The 20,011-nt window shown below is 41.8% G+C and overlaps 1 protein-coding gene across 1 annotated transcript in view; it reads right to left on the bottom strand.

Annotated features, from left to right (window-relative positions):
- Positions 1-854: 854 nt before the first annotated feature.
- Emc7 (ER membrane protein complex subunit 7) overlaps positions 855-20,011 on the bottom strand; it is a 63,090-nt gene continuing 43,933 nt past the window's right edge. Inside the window, exons 3-5 of the mRNA XM_004669713.3 lie at positions 15,530-15,668; positions 13,629-13,709; positions 855-1,320 (exon numbers count right to left, since the gene is read on the bottom strand). Coding sequence (XP_004669770.1) covers positions 1,168-1,320; positions 13,629-13,709; positions 15,530-15,668 — 373 coding nt within the window. The 3' untranslated portion in view covers positions 855-1,167. The remainder of the gene's footprint in view (positions 1,321-13,628; positions 13,710-15,529; positions 15,669-20,011) is intronic.

Raw genomic sequence — 20,011 nt, 5'->3', positions numbered from 1 at the left:
AAGCATCTTAACCACTAAGCCATCTCTCCAGCCCCAGGATTTTTTTGTTGTTGTTGTTGTTTGTTTTTCGAGATAGTATCTCACTCTGGTCCAGGCTGACCTGGAATTCACTCTGTCGTCTTAGGGTGGCCTTGAACTCAAGGCGATCTTCCTACCTCTGCCTCCCGATTGCTGGGATTAAAGGCATGCACCACCACGTCCGGCAGAGATTTTTTTTTTAATTGAAATACAAACTTACTCTGTATCCCAGGTTGGTCTCAAGTTCATGGTACTCCTCCCTCATCAGCCTCTTGAGGGCTGGGGTTACAGGTATAAGCTACCACACCTGGGTAAGAGCTAAGAATTTTGAAAGTTATGACAACACACAAAAAAGCATAGTACTTGCTTCTTTAAAAGTAACAACAGGAGGCAGAGGTAAGAGGATCACTGTGAATTAGAGGCTACCCTGAGACTACAGTGTTAATTCCAGGTCAGCCTGGATCAGAGTGAGACCCTACCTCGGAAAAACCAAAAACAAACAACAACAACAACAAAAGTAACAACAGGGGCCTGCAGAGATGGCTTAGCAGTTAAGGCACTTGCCTGCAAAGTCAAAGGACCCAGGTTCAATTCCCCAGAACCCACGTAAGCTAGATGCACAAGGTGGAGCAGGCTTCCGGAGTTTGCAACAGCTGGAGACCCTGGTGCACCCATTCTCTCTCTATCTGCTTCCCTGTCTCTCTCTCTCTCAAATAAATAAACTAAAAACATATATATATTTAAAAAATAAAACTAACAACTTTTTAAACTGGGGAGTTCACTTCAAGTCTCAGATAACAAAACATGGAAGAAAACTCAGAAAACAGAAAGTGAAATTTGATCTCTGGATTAAGATTTCTTTTAATATACATAATGTATAGTACTTCATATAATTTATTAATGTCATTTTCTCTAGGACACTGTAATTAATTCAGTGACATCAACATTGACCTCATACAGATATAGGATGAAAGCTGGGTTTTCTTGCGTACCAAGTACAAAACATGTTAAAATTAACATACAACAGTTGCAAAGAGATCAACTTCCAGGGCGACTCCAGCAGATGCTCCACACGATTCTCCACCAAGACTTGGATGCTGCCCAGCAGTGCTGCCATGTTTGTGCAGAGGACAGCTGGGGACCACCTGACTACCTCCTCTTGCCAGCTCCACTTTTGCCTGCTTTACTGCTGCTGCTGCTAGATTTGCCAGAGGATTTTGAAGAGAAGAGTCTTGTCATGAACTCAGACACATCCGGTAACTCATGGTTGGAATTCAACATATTCATGGACTGCTCCATCTCCTGCAAGGAGAAACAAAATAAGATGTTTAGACCCAAGAACATTCCATCACATACAGAAATGCTTTGCCAGTGCTGAGGGGAGAGCTCAGTGATAGAACGCCTTCCTCACATGATGTGAGGCCCTCAGGATAAAAAATATCAAAACTACTTTCGCTAAAATTATTAATAATCATGTTTTTTTTTCCTACACTTCTCCCACCCAGGGTCTCATGTAGCCCAGGCTAATCTCCAACCTGCTTTATAGTCCCCTGAATGCTGGGATTACAGGCATGTGCCATCAATACTTCATACATGCTACTAAACTTACTGATCCTTAGTAAATGACTAATACATGTTTGTGTAGGGTTGTATCACTTTTCTTTTCTTTTTTTTTCTTTTGGTTGCTGTTTTATTTTGGATGTTTTCTTTAAGAAGGAATTTTTTTTTTTTTTTTTTGATTTTTCAAGGTAGGGTTTCACTGTAGCCCAGGCACATGGAATTCACTATGTATTCGCAGGGTGGCCTAGAACTCACAGCAATCCTCCTAGTTCTGCCTCCCAAGTGCTGGGATTAAAGGAGTGTGCCATCATGCCTGGCTGAGAAGGAATTGTTAACACACAATTTCTTATATATGTATACATTGTGTTTTGATTATAATCCTTCTGTTACCTTCTCTTTTTCCCTCTCCCAATCCCCATCCACTGGATTCTTTTAAAAATTGTGGGTTTTAATCTCACTCCTGTCAGATTGGCCATCATCATGAAAACAAATGATCATAAATGTTGGCGGGGATGTGGAAAAAGAGGAACCCTTCTACACTGCTGGTGGGAATGCAATGTGGCCCAGCTATAGCACTCCTAGGCATATATCCGAAGGACTCATCTCATTTCCTTAGAAGTACGTGCTCAACCATGTTTATTGCTGCTCAATATAGAATAGCTGGGAAATGGAACCAGCCTAGATGTCCCTCAACTGATGAGTGGATAATGAAGATGTGGCACATTTATACAATGGAGTTCTACTCAGCGGTAAAGAAAAATGAAGTTATGAAATTTGCAGAAAAATGGATGGACCTGGAAAGGATTATACTAAGTGAGGTAACCCAGGCCCAGAAAGCCAAGCGCCACATGTTCTCTCTCATATGTGGATCCTAGCTACAGATGATTGGGCTTCTGGGTGAAAAGGAAAATACTTAGTAGCAGAGGCCAGTAAGTTAAAAAGGAGATATAAAGGGAAGAGAAAGGAAGGGAAGAGGATACTTAATAGGTTGATATTGTATATATGTAAGTACAGTGATTGAGATGGGGAGGTAACATGATGGAGAATGGAATTTCAAAGGGGAAAGTGGGGGGGGGGGGAATTACCATGGGATTTTTTTTATAATCATGGAAAATGCTAATAAAAATTTAAAAGAAAAGAAATACAACATAATAAAACCTAATTATTTGTTATGCTAGTAAAAATAAATGGATGAAAAAAAAAAATTGTGGGTTTTAGGTAGCTATAGCCATCTGATATTCGATAAAAATGCCAAAAATACTCATTGGAGAAAAGACAGCCTCTTCAGCAAATGGTGTTGGGAAAACTGGATATATATCTGCAGAAGGATGAAAATAGATTCTTCTCTCTCACCATGCACAAGAATTAAGTCCAAATGGATTAAAGACCTTAATATCAGACCTGAAACTCTGAAACTGCTAGAGGGGAAAAAGTAGGAGAAACCCTTCAACATACTGGTCTTGGCAAAGACTTTCTGAATACAACCCCAATTGCTCAGGCAATAAAACCACAGATTAACCACTGGGACCTCATGAAATTACAAAGATTTTGCATTGCAAAGGACACAGTGAAAAAGGCAAAGAGGCAACCTACAGAATGGGAAAAAAGCTTCGCCAGCTATATAGCTGATAGATGATTAATTCTAGGATATACAAAGAACTCAAAAAGTTAAATAGTAAGGAATCAAACATGCCAATCAAAAAATGGGCTGTGGAGCTAAATAGAGCATTCTCAAAGGAAGAAATACGAAAGGCATATAAGCATCTTAAAATATGTTCTACGTCACTAGTCATCAGGGAAATGCATATTAAAACTACATTGAGATTCCATCTCACTCCTGTCAGATTGGCCATCATCATGAAAACAAATGATCATAAATGTTGGCGGGGATGTGGAAAAACAGGAACCCTTCTACACCGATGGTGGGAATGCAATCTGGTCCAGCTATTGTGGAAATCAGTGTGGAGGTTCTTAAAACAGCTAAAGATTGATCTACCATATGACCCAGCTATAGCACTCCTAGGCATATATCCGAAGGAATCATCTCATTTCCTTAGAAGTACGTGCTCAACTATGTTTATTGCTGCCCAATTTATAATAGCTGGGAAATGGAACCAGCCTAGATGTCCCTCAACTGATGGGTGGATAATGAAGATGTGGCACATTTATACAATGGAGTTCTACTCAGCGGTAAAGAAAAATGAAGTTATGAAATTTGCAGAAAAATGGATGGACCTGGAAAGGATTATACTAAGTGAGGTAACCCAGGCCCAGAAAGCCAAGCACCACATGTTCTCCCTCATATGTGGATCCGAGCTACAGATGATTGGGCTTCTGTGTGAGAAGGAAAATACTTAGTAGCAGAGGCCAGTAAGTTAAAAAGGAGATATAAAGGGAAGAGAAAGGAAGGGAGGAGGGTACTTAATAGGTTGGTATTGTATATATGTAAGTACAGTGATTGAGATGGGGAGGTAACATGATGGAGAATGGAATTTCAAAGGGGAAAGTGGGGGGAGGGCGGGTATTACCATAGGATATTTTTTTATAATCATGGAAAATGTTAATAAAAATAAAAACGAAATTGTGGGGTTTTTTTTTTTTTGTTTTTTCAATTTAAGAGAGAGAGAGAGGGAGAAAGTATGGGTGCACCAGGTCCTCTTGCCATTGCAAATAACTTGCAGACTCATGTGCTACTTTGTATCTCTGACTTATGTGAGTACTGGGAAACTGAAGCTGGTACCATTGGCCACTGAGCCATTTCCCCAGCCCCTGAATTTCTTCTTCTTTCCTACTAGTCTCTCTTCTACTTTGTGCGTGTCTTTAAATTTTTTTAAATTTTTTAAAAATTTATTTCAGTGTGTTACATGTGTGTGAATGCACCCCCCCCCCACACACACACATCAAGGTCTCTGGCTGCTGCAAATGAATGCTTGCACCACTTTTTAGTCTGTATTTATGTGGATGCTGGGGAATTGAATGTGGGCTCCTAGGTTTTACAAGCAAGTGCCTTTATCTGCTGAGCCATCACCTCAACACCCTTATTTATTATTATTTTATTGACAACTTCTATACTTACAGACAATAAACCATATTTCCCTCCCTTCCCCTTTACAACAGTGCTCTCTGTCATATCCCGTCCCTCTCTCCCTTAGTCTTTCTTGTATTTGATGTCATCATCTTTTTCTCCTATTATGAGGGTCATGTGTAGGTACTCCTAGGCACTGCGAGGTCATGGATATTGAGGCCAATTCTGTCTGGACCTACCCTTCTTTGGCTCTTACATTCTTTCCACTACCTCTTCCGCAGTGGACACTGAGCCTTGGAGGGTGAGATGTTTCAGTGCTGGGCACACCTCCATCCCTTCACCTCAGCACTATGTTGCCTTTTGGGTCATCCCAGTGGTCATTGTCATTTTTTGGAGTGGCTTCCAATCTCACCAATGCTGAGTGTCCACCTTGATCCCTTCATGTTGTACTATGGAGGAGTTCTGGTCAGCTGAGCTGGATGGGTACACTGCCACTGGGAGGTCCGTGGTTCTAATGGCTGGGGGATGGGAGAGTGTAGAAAGCCTGGTGTTGCTCACATAGACCTGCCTGCATCCCTTTCAGTAGCTCCTTAGTTGATCTCAGCTGTCTTTCCTTCAGATTTCCTGACTTTGCAAGAAGGGTGATGAAGTTAGAAAATCCCCTTGTTTGGTCTCTGCTGCTGCCTGTTGGCATGCCTGGTGGGCAGTGCTGGGCGGGTGCACGGATCCTGCAGATTGGCAGGACACAAGCGCCTCAATGGGATTCTGGCCATTCTCCTCCTTTCTGGTGGATCTTGGTCTATCCTACTTCTCTGCTGTGTCTAAGAATAACCTCCACTTTTCAGAAAAAAAGTGTATTTTGCTATGGTTTGTCATGGCTCCTATGCTGCCACCTTACCCAGAAATCCAACACCCCCCTTTTTTTTTTTTTGAGGTAGGATCTCACTCTAGCTCAGGCTGACCTGGAATTCACTATGCAGTCTCAGGGTGGCTTCAAACTCACGGTGATCCTCCTACCTCTGCCTCCTGAGTGCTGGGATTAAAGGTGTGCACCACCACACCCAGCTTTAACACCCATATGTATGTATTTTTAAATATTTTTATTTATTTATTTACAAGCAGAGACAGAGAGTAGCTATTACCCTAGCTACTTGGGACAGGGGGACCACCAATTCAAGAGAGAGAGAGAATGGGCACTCTGAACACTTGGGAACTTCCAGCTGTGGGTGAGTTTTTCCTTCAGCTGGGCCTGGGCTGGCCCCTAATTCTTATTCTCCACATGGCAGGAGCTCCTTGAATTTTCTTTTTTCTCTTTTCTTCCCAAAATTTTTTTTTTTTTTCCAGGCCTTCCATGTAGGATCTCTAGCTACGTGGGTGCCTTCCCTTGGCTTTAGTATTTCCCTCAATAAATACAATAATTTAATAATTGTCCTTCTCAGTCTCTCTCTTTTAATTTTTCAAGGTAGGGTTTCACTGTAGCCCAGACTGACCTGGAATTCACTATAGTCTCCGGGTGGCCTTGACTCACGATGATCCTCCTACCTTGCCTCCCAAGTGCCGGGATTAAAGGTGAGCACCACCACACCTGGCTCAGTCTTCTTTGTTATTCAATTATTGGATTAAAATTAGAAATGAACCTAGGGTTTGGGGTTCAATGACTTTTCTGAACACCTAGCACCCAGTTACAGTTGGCGAGCCAGCCAGGAGAATCTTGAGAAGGAAAATTATGATTATTATTATATTTTGAGAGAAATGGGAAGTATGTTTTCTGGGTGTGAGCATGACAGTATTACTATTCCTTCTCTCTACTTGTGGGAAAACTGACTTGCTTTTTCCTCTTGCTGGAGGCTAAGATCGCTATCACTAGCTAAGCTGAGGGGAATGAATGGTATGTACCTTTGGTGACACTGGGCTGGCACTGGCCAGGCCTCCCTTAGGACTGGGGTCCTGTCACCTGCCCACTGGGTTAATGACTTTCCCTAAAAACCAGAGGAATTAAAGGGCTAGTGACTGCCTCTAAGACTAAAAGTCCTTAAAGAAATAGTACCAGACAAGCCTGACAACCCCCCTGATTAATGTACCTCTCTTAACTCAGAAGGCTTTGAATGAACAGAAACTGTCTGGGTAGCCTCTTAGACAGTTTTGCCAAAAAGCTTATTCTGAGCTTAGATCCAGACTACAGTTTCTTATCTACTGCCTTGGACCTGAACCTGGTCCAGTTTGTTCCCCTTAGGAGGCCATCCTTATAAGCTTGAACCCCAGCCTAGCTCAGTGCTATAGTCTCCATCCAGCAGGAAGGTTGCAGCCCCTTAGCCCTTCACTGTGCTTCAATAAACAATTTTCTATTTGTTAAGATTAAGTCCAGTATTTTCCTTTGGTTTTCTCTCACTTTCCTTACATTTTCCACCTAGCCTGCTCCACCTGGCTGGGACTGGAGCCCTAATGAAATGTAAGTACACTATTGCCTGAGGCCAGACTGGGATGGAGCCAGGCAGGGCTCTTCAGTAAAGGTGATAACTTCTGAAGGGAGATGCACTTAATTGAGCTTCTCTGACCCCAGCCATGCTGAACTCTTCCAGAGCTTGGGAGCTGGTTCTGCTGAGCCAAGGGGGCGGGGCCTTGTGGCCACATGGAGGTTCCAGAACCAAAAACAGAGGGCCTGAGTGTCTTTAAGTTTTTTTTTTTTCTTTTTCCATTACAAGTCACTGTGCCACAAGACACATGATTTGCCCATGGGGTGATGGGGGAGATGGAACTCTGACTCCTGCTCTGGGCTTTGCCCCTTTTGCAGCACCTGCCTCTGATCAGTTCAATTGAGGCTTCAGACCTCACCTCTGAGACTGGAGCAAGGCTCCAACCCTTGATGGCTGGCCTCTGACAGCCTAAATGAAGGGTGCTTGGCTGGAAAGGTTTTTTCAATAGACCTGGGTCCCAGCCACATGCCTCCTCCCCACCATGGAGCTGAGGCCCATGGGGCTATGCCAGCTGGGTGGGAGGGGTAACCAAATGGGAAAGATATGCCTGATGATGCTTGCTAACTGCTGTGATTTTCTGCTAAACTGCTCTTTGACAAATATATCTTTACATAACTGTAAGTCATTTAAAATGAGCTAGGCCTGTTGGCACAGGCCTATTAACCTAGCTACTTGGGACAGGGGGACCACCAATTCAAGGCTCCAGTGTAATAGCCTGACTCCCACATTTAAAAAACTACATGATTTTTTAATTGCTTGGTAAAAATACATACATAATTTTAATTTGAACTCTACCTGATATTTGCCCTTTTGTTTGTCTTTGAACAAATAAGATGTTGTTTATAGACACCTTTTGGTTTCTTTATTATGTATGATAAATTACATATTGCTCCTACTGGCACCAAATGGCTCTACAGTACCAATCTTTGACCCTGGCTACCCCCAGTACAAATTCAAAAAGGTATACTCTGGAAGGTTATTATACAAAATAAGATATATTTGCTATTATCAAGGTTAAACCTTGTGTATATATTCCTGATAACCCTGCTAATATCTCATCTCATCTGTTTTATAAGCCATATAGACTCAGGCCATGTCAAATACTACTGTGCCATTTGATGAATCTAGGAGAAAAATCCCAGCCAGCTCATGCACTGGCGGACCTGAGAAAATCCAACTCCATCTACGTGGGTTCCCCAAATGCTAACCCCATGCCTAGAAGTCCTCAAGAAGGAAAACCTAAAGGCAACCAGTTTGTTGGATGCTCACTTCTCATTAACTCCTTTTATTCTTTCTCCCCAACATTTAATTCCAAGACTATCTTTCTGCACTCCATCAATACATTTTCAGGGTCCTTTTGAATAGTTCCCCTCTCTGGAAGAGACTCTCTGACATATTTCTACAGCTCCATTCATCTGGCACTTGTTCAAGATTTGACATCATTGTCCCCTGTCCTCTAACATCAGTGTCTTCTTGTGGGTGGGGAGTACAGTTAGGGTGACTGGACCCCTGGAAATAAAGTGTGCAGGTGCTAGAAATCAAAGATGATCTGGCTTCTTATCTCTTGCCTAGTTCCCTAAACCTATTTTTCCACAAACAGTCAGGACCCCTCCGGGGAGGGAGGTCTTTCACAGGATTTAAACATTGTGGTTGGTCAAGTCCAGCCCCTGGAACTTGGTATCAGGGCTAGTTTCTTCCTGAGACAGCCCCCAGCCCTAACCAACCAGTTGCCCCTCTGGTTCACATGAGCCGGAAGATAGCCCACCACTATAAGGTTATAAATACCTTACCAAGGGGAAGACAAGCTCTCTGACCACTTGGGAACTTCTAGCTGTGGGTGAGTTTTTCCCTCAGCTGGGCCTGGGCTGGCTTGGCCTGAGTCTAGGCCTAGGCCCAGCCAGGAGGGTCCCTAGCCCTTACTCTCTTACTCTCTACATGGGATCCCTTACCCACCCCCAACTCCCCACATGGCAGGAGCTCCATGAACTTTCTTTTCTCTTTTTTCTTTCCATAGTTTTTCCAGGCCCTCCACAGGGGATCTCTAGCCATGTGGGTGCCTTTCCTTGGCTTTGTACTTCCCTCAATAAATAGAATAATTAATTTTAGAAAGAAAAAAGGACGGGCACACCAGGTTCTCAAGTTGCTGTAAATGAACTCCAGATGTGTGTGCCATTCCATGCATCTGATTTTACGTGAGTACACCAGAACTGAACCTGGTTATTAGGCTTTGCAGGCAAGCACCTTAAGAGCTAAGCCATCTTTCCAGCTCTCATTTTGGGGTTTGTTATTGTTGCTTTTAATTTTCTGTTTGTTTGGACTGTGTTTTTGAGACAGGTCTCACTGTGTAGCCCAAGCTTGCCTCAAACTTGCTACACAGACCAGACTGACTTTGAACTTATATGATGATTCTCCTGTCTCCATCTCCCAAATGCTAGGATTATAAACATATGCTATTGGGCCCTGCTCTTGTCACTTTATGCTTTGCTTTATTTTATTTATTTATTTATTTTGTTTTTTCAAGATAGGGTCTCACTCTAGCCCAGGCTGACTTGGAACTCACTATTTAGTCTCAGGGTGGCCTCAAATTCACAGTGATCCTCCTACCTCTGCAGCCTGAATACTGTGCTTAAAGGCATGCACTACCATGCCCAGCAGCTTTACTTTTTGATTTTTCATTTTTTTGTTTTTTTCTAGGTAAGGTCTCACTCTCGCTCAGGCTGACCTGAATTTCACCATGTAGTCTCAGGGAAAAGGAAACCAACTCATGGTGATCCTTCTACCTCTGCCTCCCGAGTGGTGGGACTAGCAAGCCTGGCTCACTTTTTGATTTTAAGGCTGGGTCTCATGCTAGTCCAGGCAGGTCTGGAATTCACTCTGTAGACCAGAATGACTTCAAACTCCTGGTGCTCCTCCTACCTCAACCTCTTAAGTGCTGGAATTAAAGGTGTGAGTTACCATACCAGGCCACTTTTTACTTTAATGAAGCACATTTATTTTCCTGACAATAGGCATATTTGGCCATATTCATACCATTTCCTGATCAAGTATTTCTTTTTTTAATACATTTTTTATGCTTTTATTTTTTTAAATGTTTTTATTTATTTTTTATTTATTTGAGAGTGACAGGCAGAGAGAGAGCGAATGGGTGTGCCAGGGCCTCCAGCCACAAACTCCAGATGTGTGTGCCCCCTTGTGCATCTGGCTAACATGGGTCCTGGGGATTCAAGCCTCAAACCAAGGTCCTTAGGCTTCACAGGCAAGCGCTTAACCACTAAGCCATCTCTCCAGCCCATGCTTTTGTTTTTTGAGACAAGACTCTTGCTGTATAACTAGAACTCACTATGTGGCCCAGTCTGGATTATAGCCTTCCCTCCTTCTGTCTCCATTTCCCAAGTGCTATGATTATAAGCATAGGTGTATTGCTGCTTTCTTTTGATGCTTAAAATCAGAATATTAAACTCTAACTAAATATTAAGGTTATCAGAAAAGTTTGGTAGATAACTTTCATATTTCCAAGATTTGTTTCAGTTGTGGTTGTAAGTTAGCTACTATGCTGTGACTTGGGTGACCTCATAGGATCTAAAGTAAGCAATGGAAGTGGCACAAATAAGTCACTGGCATGACAGGATAAGGACCTGGAACATTAGAGTTTTGTTTTCTCCTTTATTGAGCTAGTAGTTATAAATCAGTACTCAATATCTTTTTGTTTGTTTGTTTTGTTTTAGAGTTAGATTGTCACTCTAGCCCAGGCTGACCTGGAATTCACTCTGTAGTTTCAGGCTGGCCTCAAACTCACAGTGATCCTTCTACCTCTGCCTCCCAAGTGCTAGAATTAAAAGGCATGCACCACCATGCCCAGCCTAGTACTCAATATAATATTTGTATGATATTTGAATTTTGTGTAATTTTCTAAAAGGAAATTTAAATTTTATTTTAGTTCAGACAAAAAAATTAGCAAATATGCCATTTCAAATGGGGAACTGTTAGGTTGGGCTTTCCCCTTAAATTTAGAATTCATAATTTTAACTTTTTAAAAAATATTAAGTTAAATTAATTAATTATGTATTAATGTATTTGCAAGCAAAGAGAGGAGAGAGACAGACAGAGAGAATGAGCATGCCAGGGCCTCTAGACACTGCAAACAGACTCTAGATGCATGGGCTACTTTGTTTATCTGGCCCTGCATGGATACTAGAGAATTAAACTTGGGTCATAAAGTTTTGCAGGCAAGCACCTTAACCTCTGAGCCATCTCTCTAGTCCCCAAATTCATAGCTTTTGAAGAAAAAGGTGTTCTCATAAATAAGGCCAAGAAAAGAAAATAATAAACATAAATCAGCATATTGACATGTGAATTAGTTACTTTTCTGGTCCCTGTAATCAAGCACCTGACAAAAGGCCATTTCAGGGAATAACGGTTTGTTTTGGCTCATAGTTCAGATGATGGAAAAGGTGTGAAAGGCAGGAGCAGCTTGGTTGATGGAGCAAACCAGAAAGCAGAGAAAGGGGCACCAGTTCTGCCTTTCTCCTTTTCCCCTTTCTAGCCAGCCAGGGACCCGTGCCCTGGCATGTAGCCATCCATTCAGGCTGAGGTTTACCCCTCAGATTATCCTCTCCCGGACACACTCAAAGGTATGCTTCATTCATGCTTTATATACTTTTTAAAAAAATAAAAAACATGCTTCTAGGGCTACAGGGATGGGTTAGGGTTAAAGTGCTTCCCTGCAAAGCCTTGGGACCCAGGTTCAATTCTCCAGAACCCAGGTAAGCCAGATGCACATGGTGGTACATGTGTCTGGAGTTCGTTTGCAGTAGCTAGAGACCCTGGCATACCCATTCTCTCAAAGTAAAAATTATATATATATATATTCTTTTCTAAAGTACTTCCCATTTTCTTGTTTATTTGAAAGAAGCAGAGAAAGGGAGAAGGGGTGTGCCAGTGCCGCCAGCCACTGCAAATGAACTTGTGCCACTCTGTGTAACTGGCTTTACATAGGTATTGGGTAATCAAAACCGGGTCATTAGGCTTTGCAGGCAAGTGCCTTAACCACTGAGACACCTCTCCACTTCCTTACAAGCTTTTTGTTTTTTGTTTTTTTTGAGGTAGGGTTTCACTCTAGCCCAGGCTGACCTGAAATTCACTATGTAGACTCAGGTTGTCCTCGAACTCATGATCCTCCTACCTCTGCTTCCTAAGTGCTGGGATTAAAGGCATGTTCGAACACACCCAGCTCCCTTACACACTTTTTTAAAAAATGTTTTATTTTTAGTTATTTACTTTGAGAGAGACAGAAAAAGAGAATGAGAATGGGCATGCCAGGGCTTCTAACCACTGCAAACAAACTCCAGACATATGAACCACCATATGCATCTGTTTTATAAGGGATCTGGAGAATTGAACCTGGGTCCTTACGCTTTGCAGTCAAGGAACTTAACCACTAAGCCATCTCTCCAGCCCTCCTCACAAAGTTTTTAATCCATTTATAATGCACTGACAATCAGAATTAACCACCATAACATGTTCTTACAATCAAGGATTAAAAACTAGGCAAGGTGGCTTTCATATGTAATCCTAGCACTGAGGGAGGATGATAGAGGCTAAGGTAGATGAGTTCAAGGCCAGCCTAAGTCTCTGTCTCCAAAAAGGAGAAGGAGAAGAGGAAAAGATGTATATGGCCATGGGCAGGGGTTTAAGACTATGAAGATTTGATGTGAAAGACAATATTCAAAGAGATAAGGTAAGGGCTAAATGTGAAACAACCTACTCAGTAACTCTTTCCCCTCTGCAGGACCTGCACTGCTTTGTGTGATAGTTTAAAAGCTGCTACTTCTCCCTCTGGATTTGCCTTAAGTTCTTGTATGTCTGAACACAAACTGAATAGGTATTTTATTATTAAGCACAAGTGGATTAAAGAAGCAATAATTTTCAAATTACTTAGTTAGGTAAATCAGGGTTATTAATTTCACCTATTTGACAAATGAGACACAAAAAAAGGCTAAGACTGAATAAAATGTTTTAACTATACAAACAGACATAGGCCTTTACCAGCAGAATAAGCTGAATTTATCTTGTAATGATGACCAATGGAAAAAACTAATTGAATGTTAGGAACATAATATTGTGTGAACATAAACTCCTAGATGAATTCACCATGACAGCTAAGATAAAGCTGAAGAAATTCAGGTCATCCAGTCACATAGACCACATCAGACTATCAATCAATGCTGGTATGAGAGGCTGAGGCAGAAAGATCATAAGTTCAAGGCCAACATAGGCAATGTGGTGAGACCCCATTTTAAGCAATCACCTTTAATAGCTGAGCCATCTCTCCAGCCCAGAGACTGTATCTCAGATCAAAATTAAAAGTGGGACTAAGAATGTTTCTCAGTGGTAGAGTATTTCCCCAGCATACACAAAGCCTTAGGTTCAATCCCTAGCACTGCAAAGAACAAACAAAAAAGCAAGCAAGAAGCTCAGATTATCCTTTATTTAAACAACAACCAAAAAAAAGGATTATGAATCAAAACTCCACAGCGAGGTAATCAGCTTACCCGTCTCATGTCAGGATCACTTGTGTTGACCACTTTAGGCAGAAGCACAAATATCAATAATGGAAGAACCATCATCATAACCTGTGGGGAAAAAAAAAACAAATTCATTTTTCCTTACTATAGTTTACAAAGCAAAGTCTTTACTGAATATCCAGTGAGGAAATTAAGATTCAGTGTGTCATGTTACTGCACTGTAATCAGAGTGTAACACAGTGACATGACAGCCTTGTACACATGCTTGGACTGCATTGACATTCTTGTTGTGCCACTCATTTACAGTTTTAACACAGTTGTCAAATGGAACTGTCTACTCATTCTCTTATTCCTGCATGCTGGCATTGGAATTGCAGACTACAATTACCAGAGAGGCTGTCTTTTATGGACAATGATGTAGTTTTTAGAAAAATGCTGTACTGCTACTCAGTGATATGCACCCTTTATAAAAGCCTTCACCCAAGTGCTAAACAGGTGGTTTTGAAAATGACCTAGAATCCTCCAAAACTTGATACTGTACTGTGGAGTTTCAGAAATAAGAACATGGAAGATGAAAAGGCTTTGAAGTCTCACTGATGACTTCCCCATGCCATATAAACTAGTGTCCCCCCACAACCTTTTTTAAGGCTTAGAGAGACTTTATTAGATAAGGAGGAAAGAGAAGAAAATACAGAGTAAAGCCTCTCTCCTGCCTTCTTATCTGTGACAACAGACTCTAGGCCAGGCTTGGTGGTGCACACCTTTAATACTAGCACTAGGGAAGCCAGCCTGAGACTACATAGTGAATTCCAGGTCAGCCTGGGCTAGCGTGAGACCCTACCTTGAAAAACAAACAAAACATTTAAAAAAAAAAAAAAAAACCAGACTCTAGGTAGGTGTTCTCTACAAGTACAGCCCCCAAATAATCTTGTTTGTCATTAAATAGAAATCAAGACAATTCTGCACTCAGAAGGCAGAGGTTAGAAGGATTGCTGTGAGTTCAAGGCCAGTCAGGAAACAGAGTCAGTTCTAGGTCAGTCTGGGCTAGAGTGAGACCCTACCTTGAAAAGGAAAGAAAGAAAGAAAGAAAGAAAGAAAGAAAGAAGGAAGGAAGGAAGGAAGGAAGGAAGGAAGGAAGGAAGGAAGGAAGGAAGGAAGGAAGGAAGGAAGGAAGGAAGGAAGGAAGGAAGGAAGGAAGGGGGAGAGAGAAAGAAATTAATTTAGACAATTCAAAGATAATAATTTAAATTTTCAAAAACAGTTTTAAAAAGGTCAATCTGTTCTTTTTATTCTTTTTTTAAATTAAGTAGAAACTCTGTATGAATATATCATGTGTTGGTACCATCATTTGCCTCCTCCCTGCCCCTAACCCTTCCTTAGTGGGACTGTGGTATTCATTATGGAGTTGTGGGTTATGAGTTGTGAGAGCAGCAGCAAATCTTTGTAAAAACTTTGATTTGTCTCTAAAGCATATATTCTACTAGTGTTTTATTAGTACTATCTTAATATCAGATTCATAATGCTAACTACTTAAATTACTAAAGGTAACTTGTCTACCACCACATATATTAGAAAAGGAGCTAGAACCTTACTAGTGTCTTAACAAGGCCTCATTAATGAATGATGACACATTTATCGATGGCTTTATATGCAAATGGTAGGAACATGGGATGGCTCCATATATAACTTATACATACTCTCATTCTACCTGAATTAAAACATTTCATTATCAATTTTTATCTAACTTCAGTTGCACATTACAATGTGATATCTATAGTACAACTCATTACATTCTTTTCATTTTCTGCTTCTCAAAGACACTACTTTCCCAGCCTCAGCTTTCCATCTCACAGGGTATTATTATAGTTTTCAGCTGCTAGAAACAAAACAGGGATTAGTAAAATGTTTTATCGTAGCTTGATACATACCATTGGGTTCATGAGAAAGTCTGTCCAGCCCCATGATTCCCTCTTAATAAAGTAAGAAGGTGGACCTGAAGATTTCATCTGGAGAGGATAGGGCAGTCTGACTACTTCTGATGTTTTGATGTAATTCACGTATCTTGCTCTAACAAAGAAACATGAGAAAAGTGTCAGTAATTCTACTAAAAACATGCCTAGGGCCAGGCGTGGTGGCACACATCTTTAATCCCAGCACTTGGGAGGCAGACATAGGAGGACTACAGTAAGGCCATCGTGAGACCACATGCTGAATTACAGGTTAGCTTGGTCTAGAGTGAGACCCTACCACCAAAAAAAAAAAAGAAAAGAAAAAAGAAAAAAGAACACAACCACAACTAGGGGTGGGGACTTTGTTTGTTTTATTTTTTTTTTATGTTTATTTATATTTTATTTTGCAATACCAGGAAGCCCCAGGGATGGATACTAGGGTATTACAAAATAAAATATAAACAAGAAATAAGAAAAAAGGCTACTTAGGATTGCTTATATTAGCATATTTGCCTTTGAACTTTTCCAAAGCATTTTAGCATCTAAACTTTTGAACTTGAAGATCTGATAAAAGTCTTATCTGATGCCTAAAATACTCAGCTGGGCTGAGGAGATTGCTCAGTGGTTAAAGACACTTGCTTGCAAAGCCTAATGGCTGGGCTCAATTCCTTAGTCCCACATAAAGCCAGCTGCATAAAGTAGCATATACACCTGGAGTTCATTTGCAGTGGCATGAGGCCATGGCACTATTTCATATTCTCTCATAATTCATAAATAAATAAATATTTTTAAAAGAATAAAATATTCAGCAAAGCATAGAGAAAGAACACTAGTCTTGGAACCTTTTGGCTTTAGCTTTATTACTTTCCACACTTGTGAGGCTGGGAATGTAGCTCAGTTGGTAGAATACTTGCCTAGCATGCATGAAACCCATACTACATAAAACCAGGCGCTGGCAGAAACTGTGGTGTATACCTTTAATCTTAATACTGAGGAGGCAGAGGTGGGAGGATCATGGAGTTTGAGAGCAGCCTGAGAATACACAGTGAATTCCAGGTTACTAGGGCAAAACCCTAAAATCCATTTAGAAGAACAAAAAAAACCTCAAATAGCCAAAACAATTCAAAGCAACAAAAGTAAGTCTGGTGATATTAACATATCTAATTTTTTTTTTGGGGGGGGGAGGTTCAAGGTAGGGTCTCACTCTAACCCAGGCTAACCTGGGATTCACTATGTAGTCTCAGGGTGGCTTGAACTCATGGCGCTCCTCCTACCTCTGCCTCCCAAGTGCTGGGATTAAAGGTGTGCACCACCACACCCAGCTCACCACACCTAATTTTAAGATACATTACAGAGCCATAGTAACAAAAACAGCAGGATACTGGCACAAAAACACATAGACCAATGGAATAGAAGGGGACCCAGATATGAATACAGCCATCTGATTTTTAACAAAAATGCCAAAGATATTCATTGGAGAAAAGATAGCCTCTTTAAAAAACAGTGCTGGGGGGCTGGAGAGATGGCTTAGCGGTTAAGCACTTGCCTGTGAAGCCTAAGGACCCCGGTTCAAGGCTCGATTCCCCAGGACCCACGTTAGCCAGATGCACAAGGGGGCGCACGCGTCTGGAGTTCGTTTGCAGTGGCTGGAGGCCCTGGCGCGCCCATTCCCCCTCCCCCCCTTCTCTGTCTGTCGCTCTCACAAAAAAAAAAAAAAGGTGCTGGGAAAACTGGATATCTATATGTAGAAGGATGAAAACAGATCATTAGCCTGGGCATGGTGGCACATGCCTTTAATCTCAGCACTTGGGAGGCAGAGGTAGGAGGATTGCCATGAGTTTGAGGCCACCCTGAGAACATAGTGAATACTAGGTCAGCCTGAGCTAGAGTGAAACCATACCTTGAAAAAACCAAACAACAACAAAAATCAGATCACTGGGCTGGAGAGATGGCTTAGCAGTTAAGGCACTTGCCTGAAAAGCCTAAGGACCCCTGTAGGAGTCTCCAGGTCCCACATAAGCCAGATGCACAAAGTGACACAAGTGCCCAAGGCCACACATGCACACAAGGTGGCACATGCATGTCTGGAGTTTGAGTACAGTGGCTGGAAGCTGGGGTGTGCCAATTCTCTCTCCCCCACCCCTTGCATTAAAAAAAAAAAAACAAACAGCCAGTCTGGCCAGGTGTGGTGTTACCTTCAATATCAACACTAAGGAGGCAAAGGTAGGAGGAATGCGGTGAGCTCAAGACCACTTTGAGACTATATAGTGAGTTCCAAGTCAGCCTGGGCTAGAGCGAATCCCTAACTCTCCCTAACTCGAAGGAACAAAAATAAAAAGGCAGGAAGGAAGGAAGGAGGGAGGGAAGGGGAAGGAAGGAAACTCTATTCTCCATCATATCCTCCTCCCCCTGTCAATCAGTCTTTTATTTTGATGTCATGTTCTTTTCTTCCGATTATGATGGTCTTGTGTAGGTAGTGTCAGGCACTGTGAGGTCATGGATATCCAGACCATTTTGTATCTGGAGGAGCACTTCGTAAGGAATCTTACCCTTCCTTTGGCTCTTACATTCTTTCTGCCACCTCTTAAGCAATGGACCCTGAGCCCTGGAAGGTGTGATTGAGATATTTCAGTGCTGAGCACTCCTCTGTCACTTCTTCACAGTACCATGGTATACTCTAAATCATCCCTCTAAGTCATCTCTTCTGAAAAGAGAAGGTTCTCTAACCAAAAGTGAGAGTAGCATTAATCTATAGTTATGAACACTAAGAGAAGTGCATAACGGGCAGTTTGGTGAGCATAGTATATACATTTAGCCAGACAGCAGCAGATGTTACACCCCTAGGGCTCATGACTACCCTTGTGGTAGGATTTCAGTATCAGGGATATATTCCCTCCCATGGAGTGGACCTCCAGTCAAATTACAAGGTGGTTGGTTTACCCCATTACAGACGTGCCACTGTTACACGGGCTGTCACATTTGAACTAGCTGCCCAAATACAAAGCTTGCAGTGTCTACTGTTGGGTATTTTCACTGGTGATTTCTGTCTCCCATTGAACTGTACGCAGCATGGCTTTTCCTAGCTTTCTGTCAACTACAATACATGGAGGAGGATTTCAGCTCAGCTGCAGCAGGGTTTCTCAGTGACCTTGCAGTCCAAGCAAGAGGGTCTTACCTTATATTCCTGGTGGAAAAGCAAAGGCCTTGGCAATGGCCTGTAATGTTTTGGGGGCATCAGGGACCTCTCTGGCTAACAACTCATTGGAAGGTATCCCATCCCTGGCGCTGAAAATTTCTAGCAATAATCTATGGCACCTGTGTGTTCCATTGTCCAAAAAAGTAGGTTTCCATATGACTTATTTATATCCTCTTAGATTTTGATTAGCCCTACATCCACCTTTCTTTACACAATATCATCCCCTGACCTCACTTGGGCCTTTTCAGCCTCTTTAATCCATTCTTCTACCTACACATATAAAATACCATACTAGGGCTGGAGAGATGGCTTAGCGGTTAAGCGCTCGCCTGTGAAGCCTAAAGACACCAGTTCGAGGCTCGGTTCCCCAGGTCCCACGTTAGCCAGATGCACAAGGGGGCGCACGCGTCTGGAGTTCGTTTGCAGAGGCTGGAAGCCCTGGCGCGCCCATTCTCTCTCTCTCCCTCTATCTGCCTTTCTCTCTGTGTCTGTCACTCTCAAATAAATAAATAAAATTAAAAAAAAAAAACCATACTATTAGGTCCCCCTCTCCCTACCTTTCCATTCCCTTTACATCTCCTTTCTAGCTTACTGGCCTATGCTACTCAGTATTCTTCCTAAACACACAGAAGTCCAGTCATTTGTAGCTAGGCTCCACATATGAGAGAGAACATGTGACTTTTGGTTTTCTGGGCCTGGGTTACCTCACTTAATATAATCCTTTCCAGATCCATCCATTTTACTGCATTTGTCATAACTTATTTTTCGTTACTGCTGATTAGAACTCCACTGCATAAATGTGCCACATCTTCATTATCTACTCACCATTTGAGGGACATCTAGGCTGGTTCCATTTCCTAGCTATTGTGACTAGATTAGCAATAAACATGGTTGAATAAGTATCTCTAAGGTAGTGAGACAATTCCTTAGGATACATGCCTAGGAGTGCTCTAGCTTGGTCATATGGCAGATCTATTTTAGCTGTCTCAGGAACCTCCACACTGATTTCCACAATGGCTGGAACACACTGCATTCCCAAAAACAATGTTGAAGGGTTCTTTTTTTCTGTATCCTTGCCAGCATATATGGTCATCTGTCTTCATAATGGTAGCCAATCTGACAGGAGTGAGATGGAATCTTAACTTAATCTTAGTTTTAATCTGCATTTCCTTGATGACTAGGAATGTCAAACTTTTTTTTAGATGTTTATATATGCCATCTGTGTTTCTTCTTTTCAGAACTCTCTATTTAGTTCCATAGCCCAA

This window comes from Jaculus jaculus, chromosome 8 (assembly GCF_020740685.1).
Source record: "Jaculus jaculus isolate mJacJac1 chromosome 8, mJacJac1.mat.Y.cur, whole genome shotgun sequence".
In the NCBI taxonomy this organism is placed as follows: Eukaryota; Metazoa; Chordata; class Mammalia; order Rodentia; family Dipodidae; genus Jaculus; species Jaculus jaculus.
This window is presented reverse-complemented; position numbering and strand designations above follow the sequence as displayed.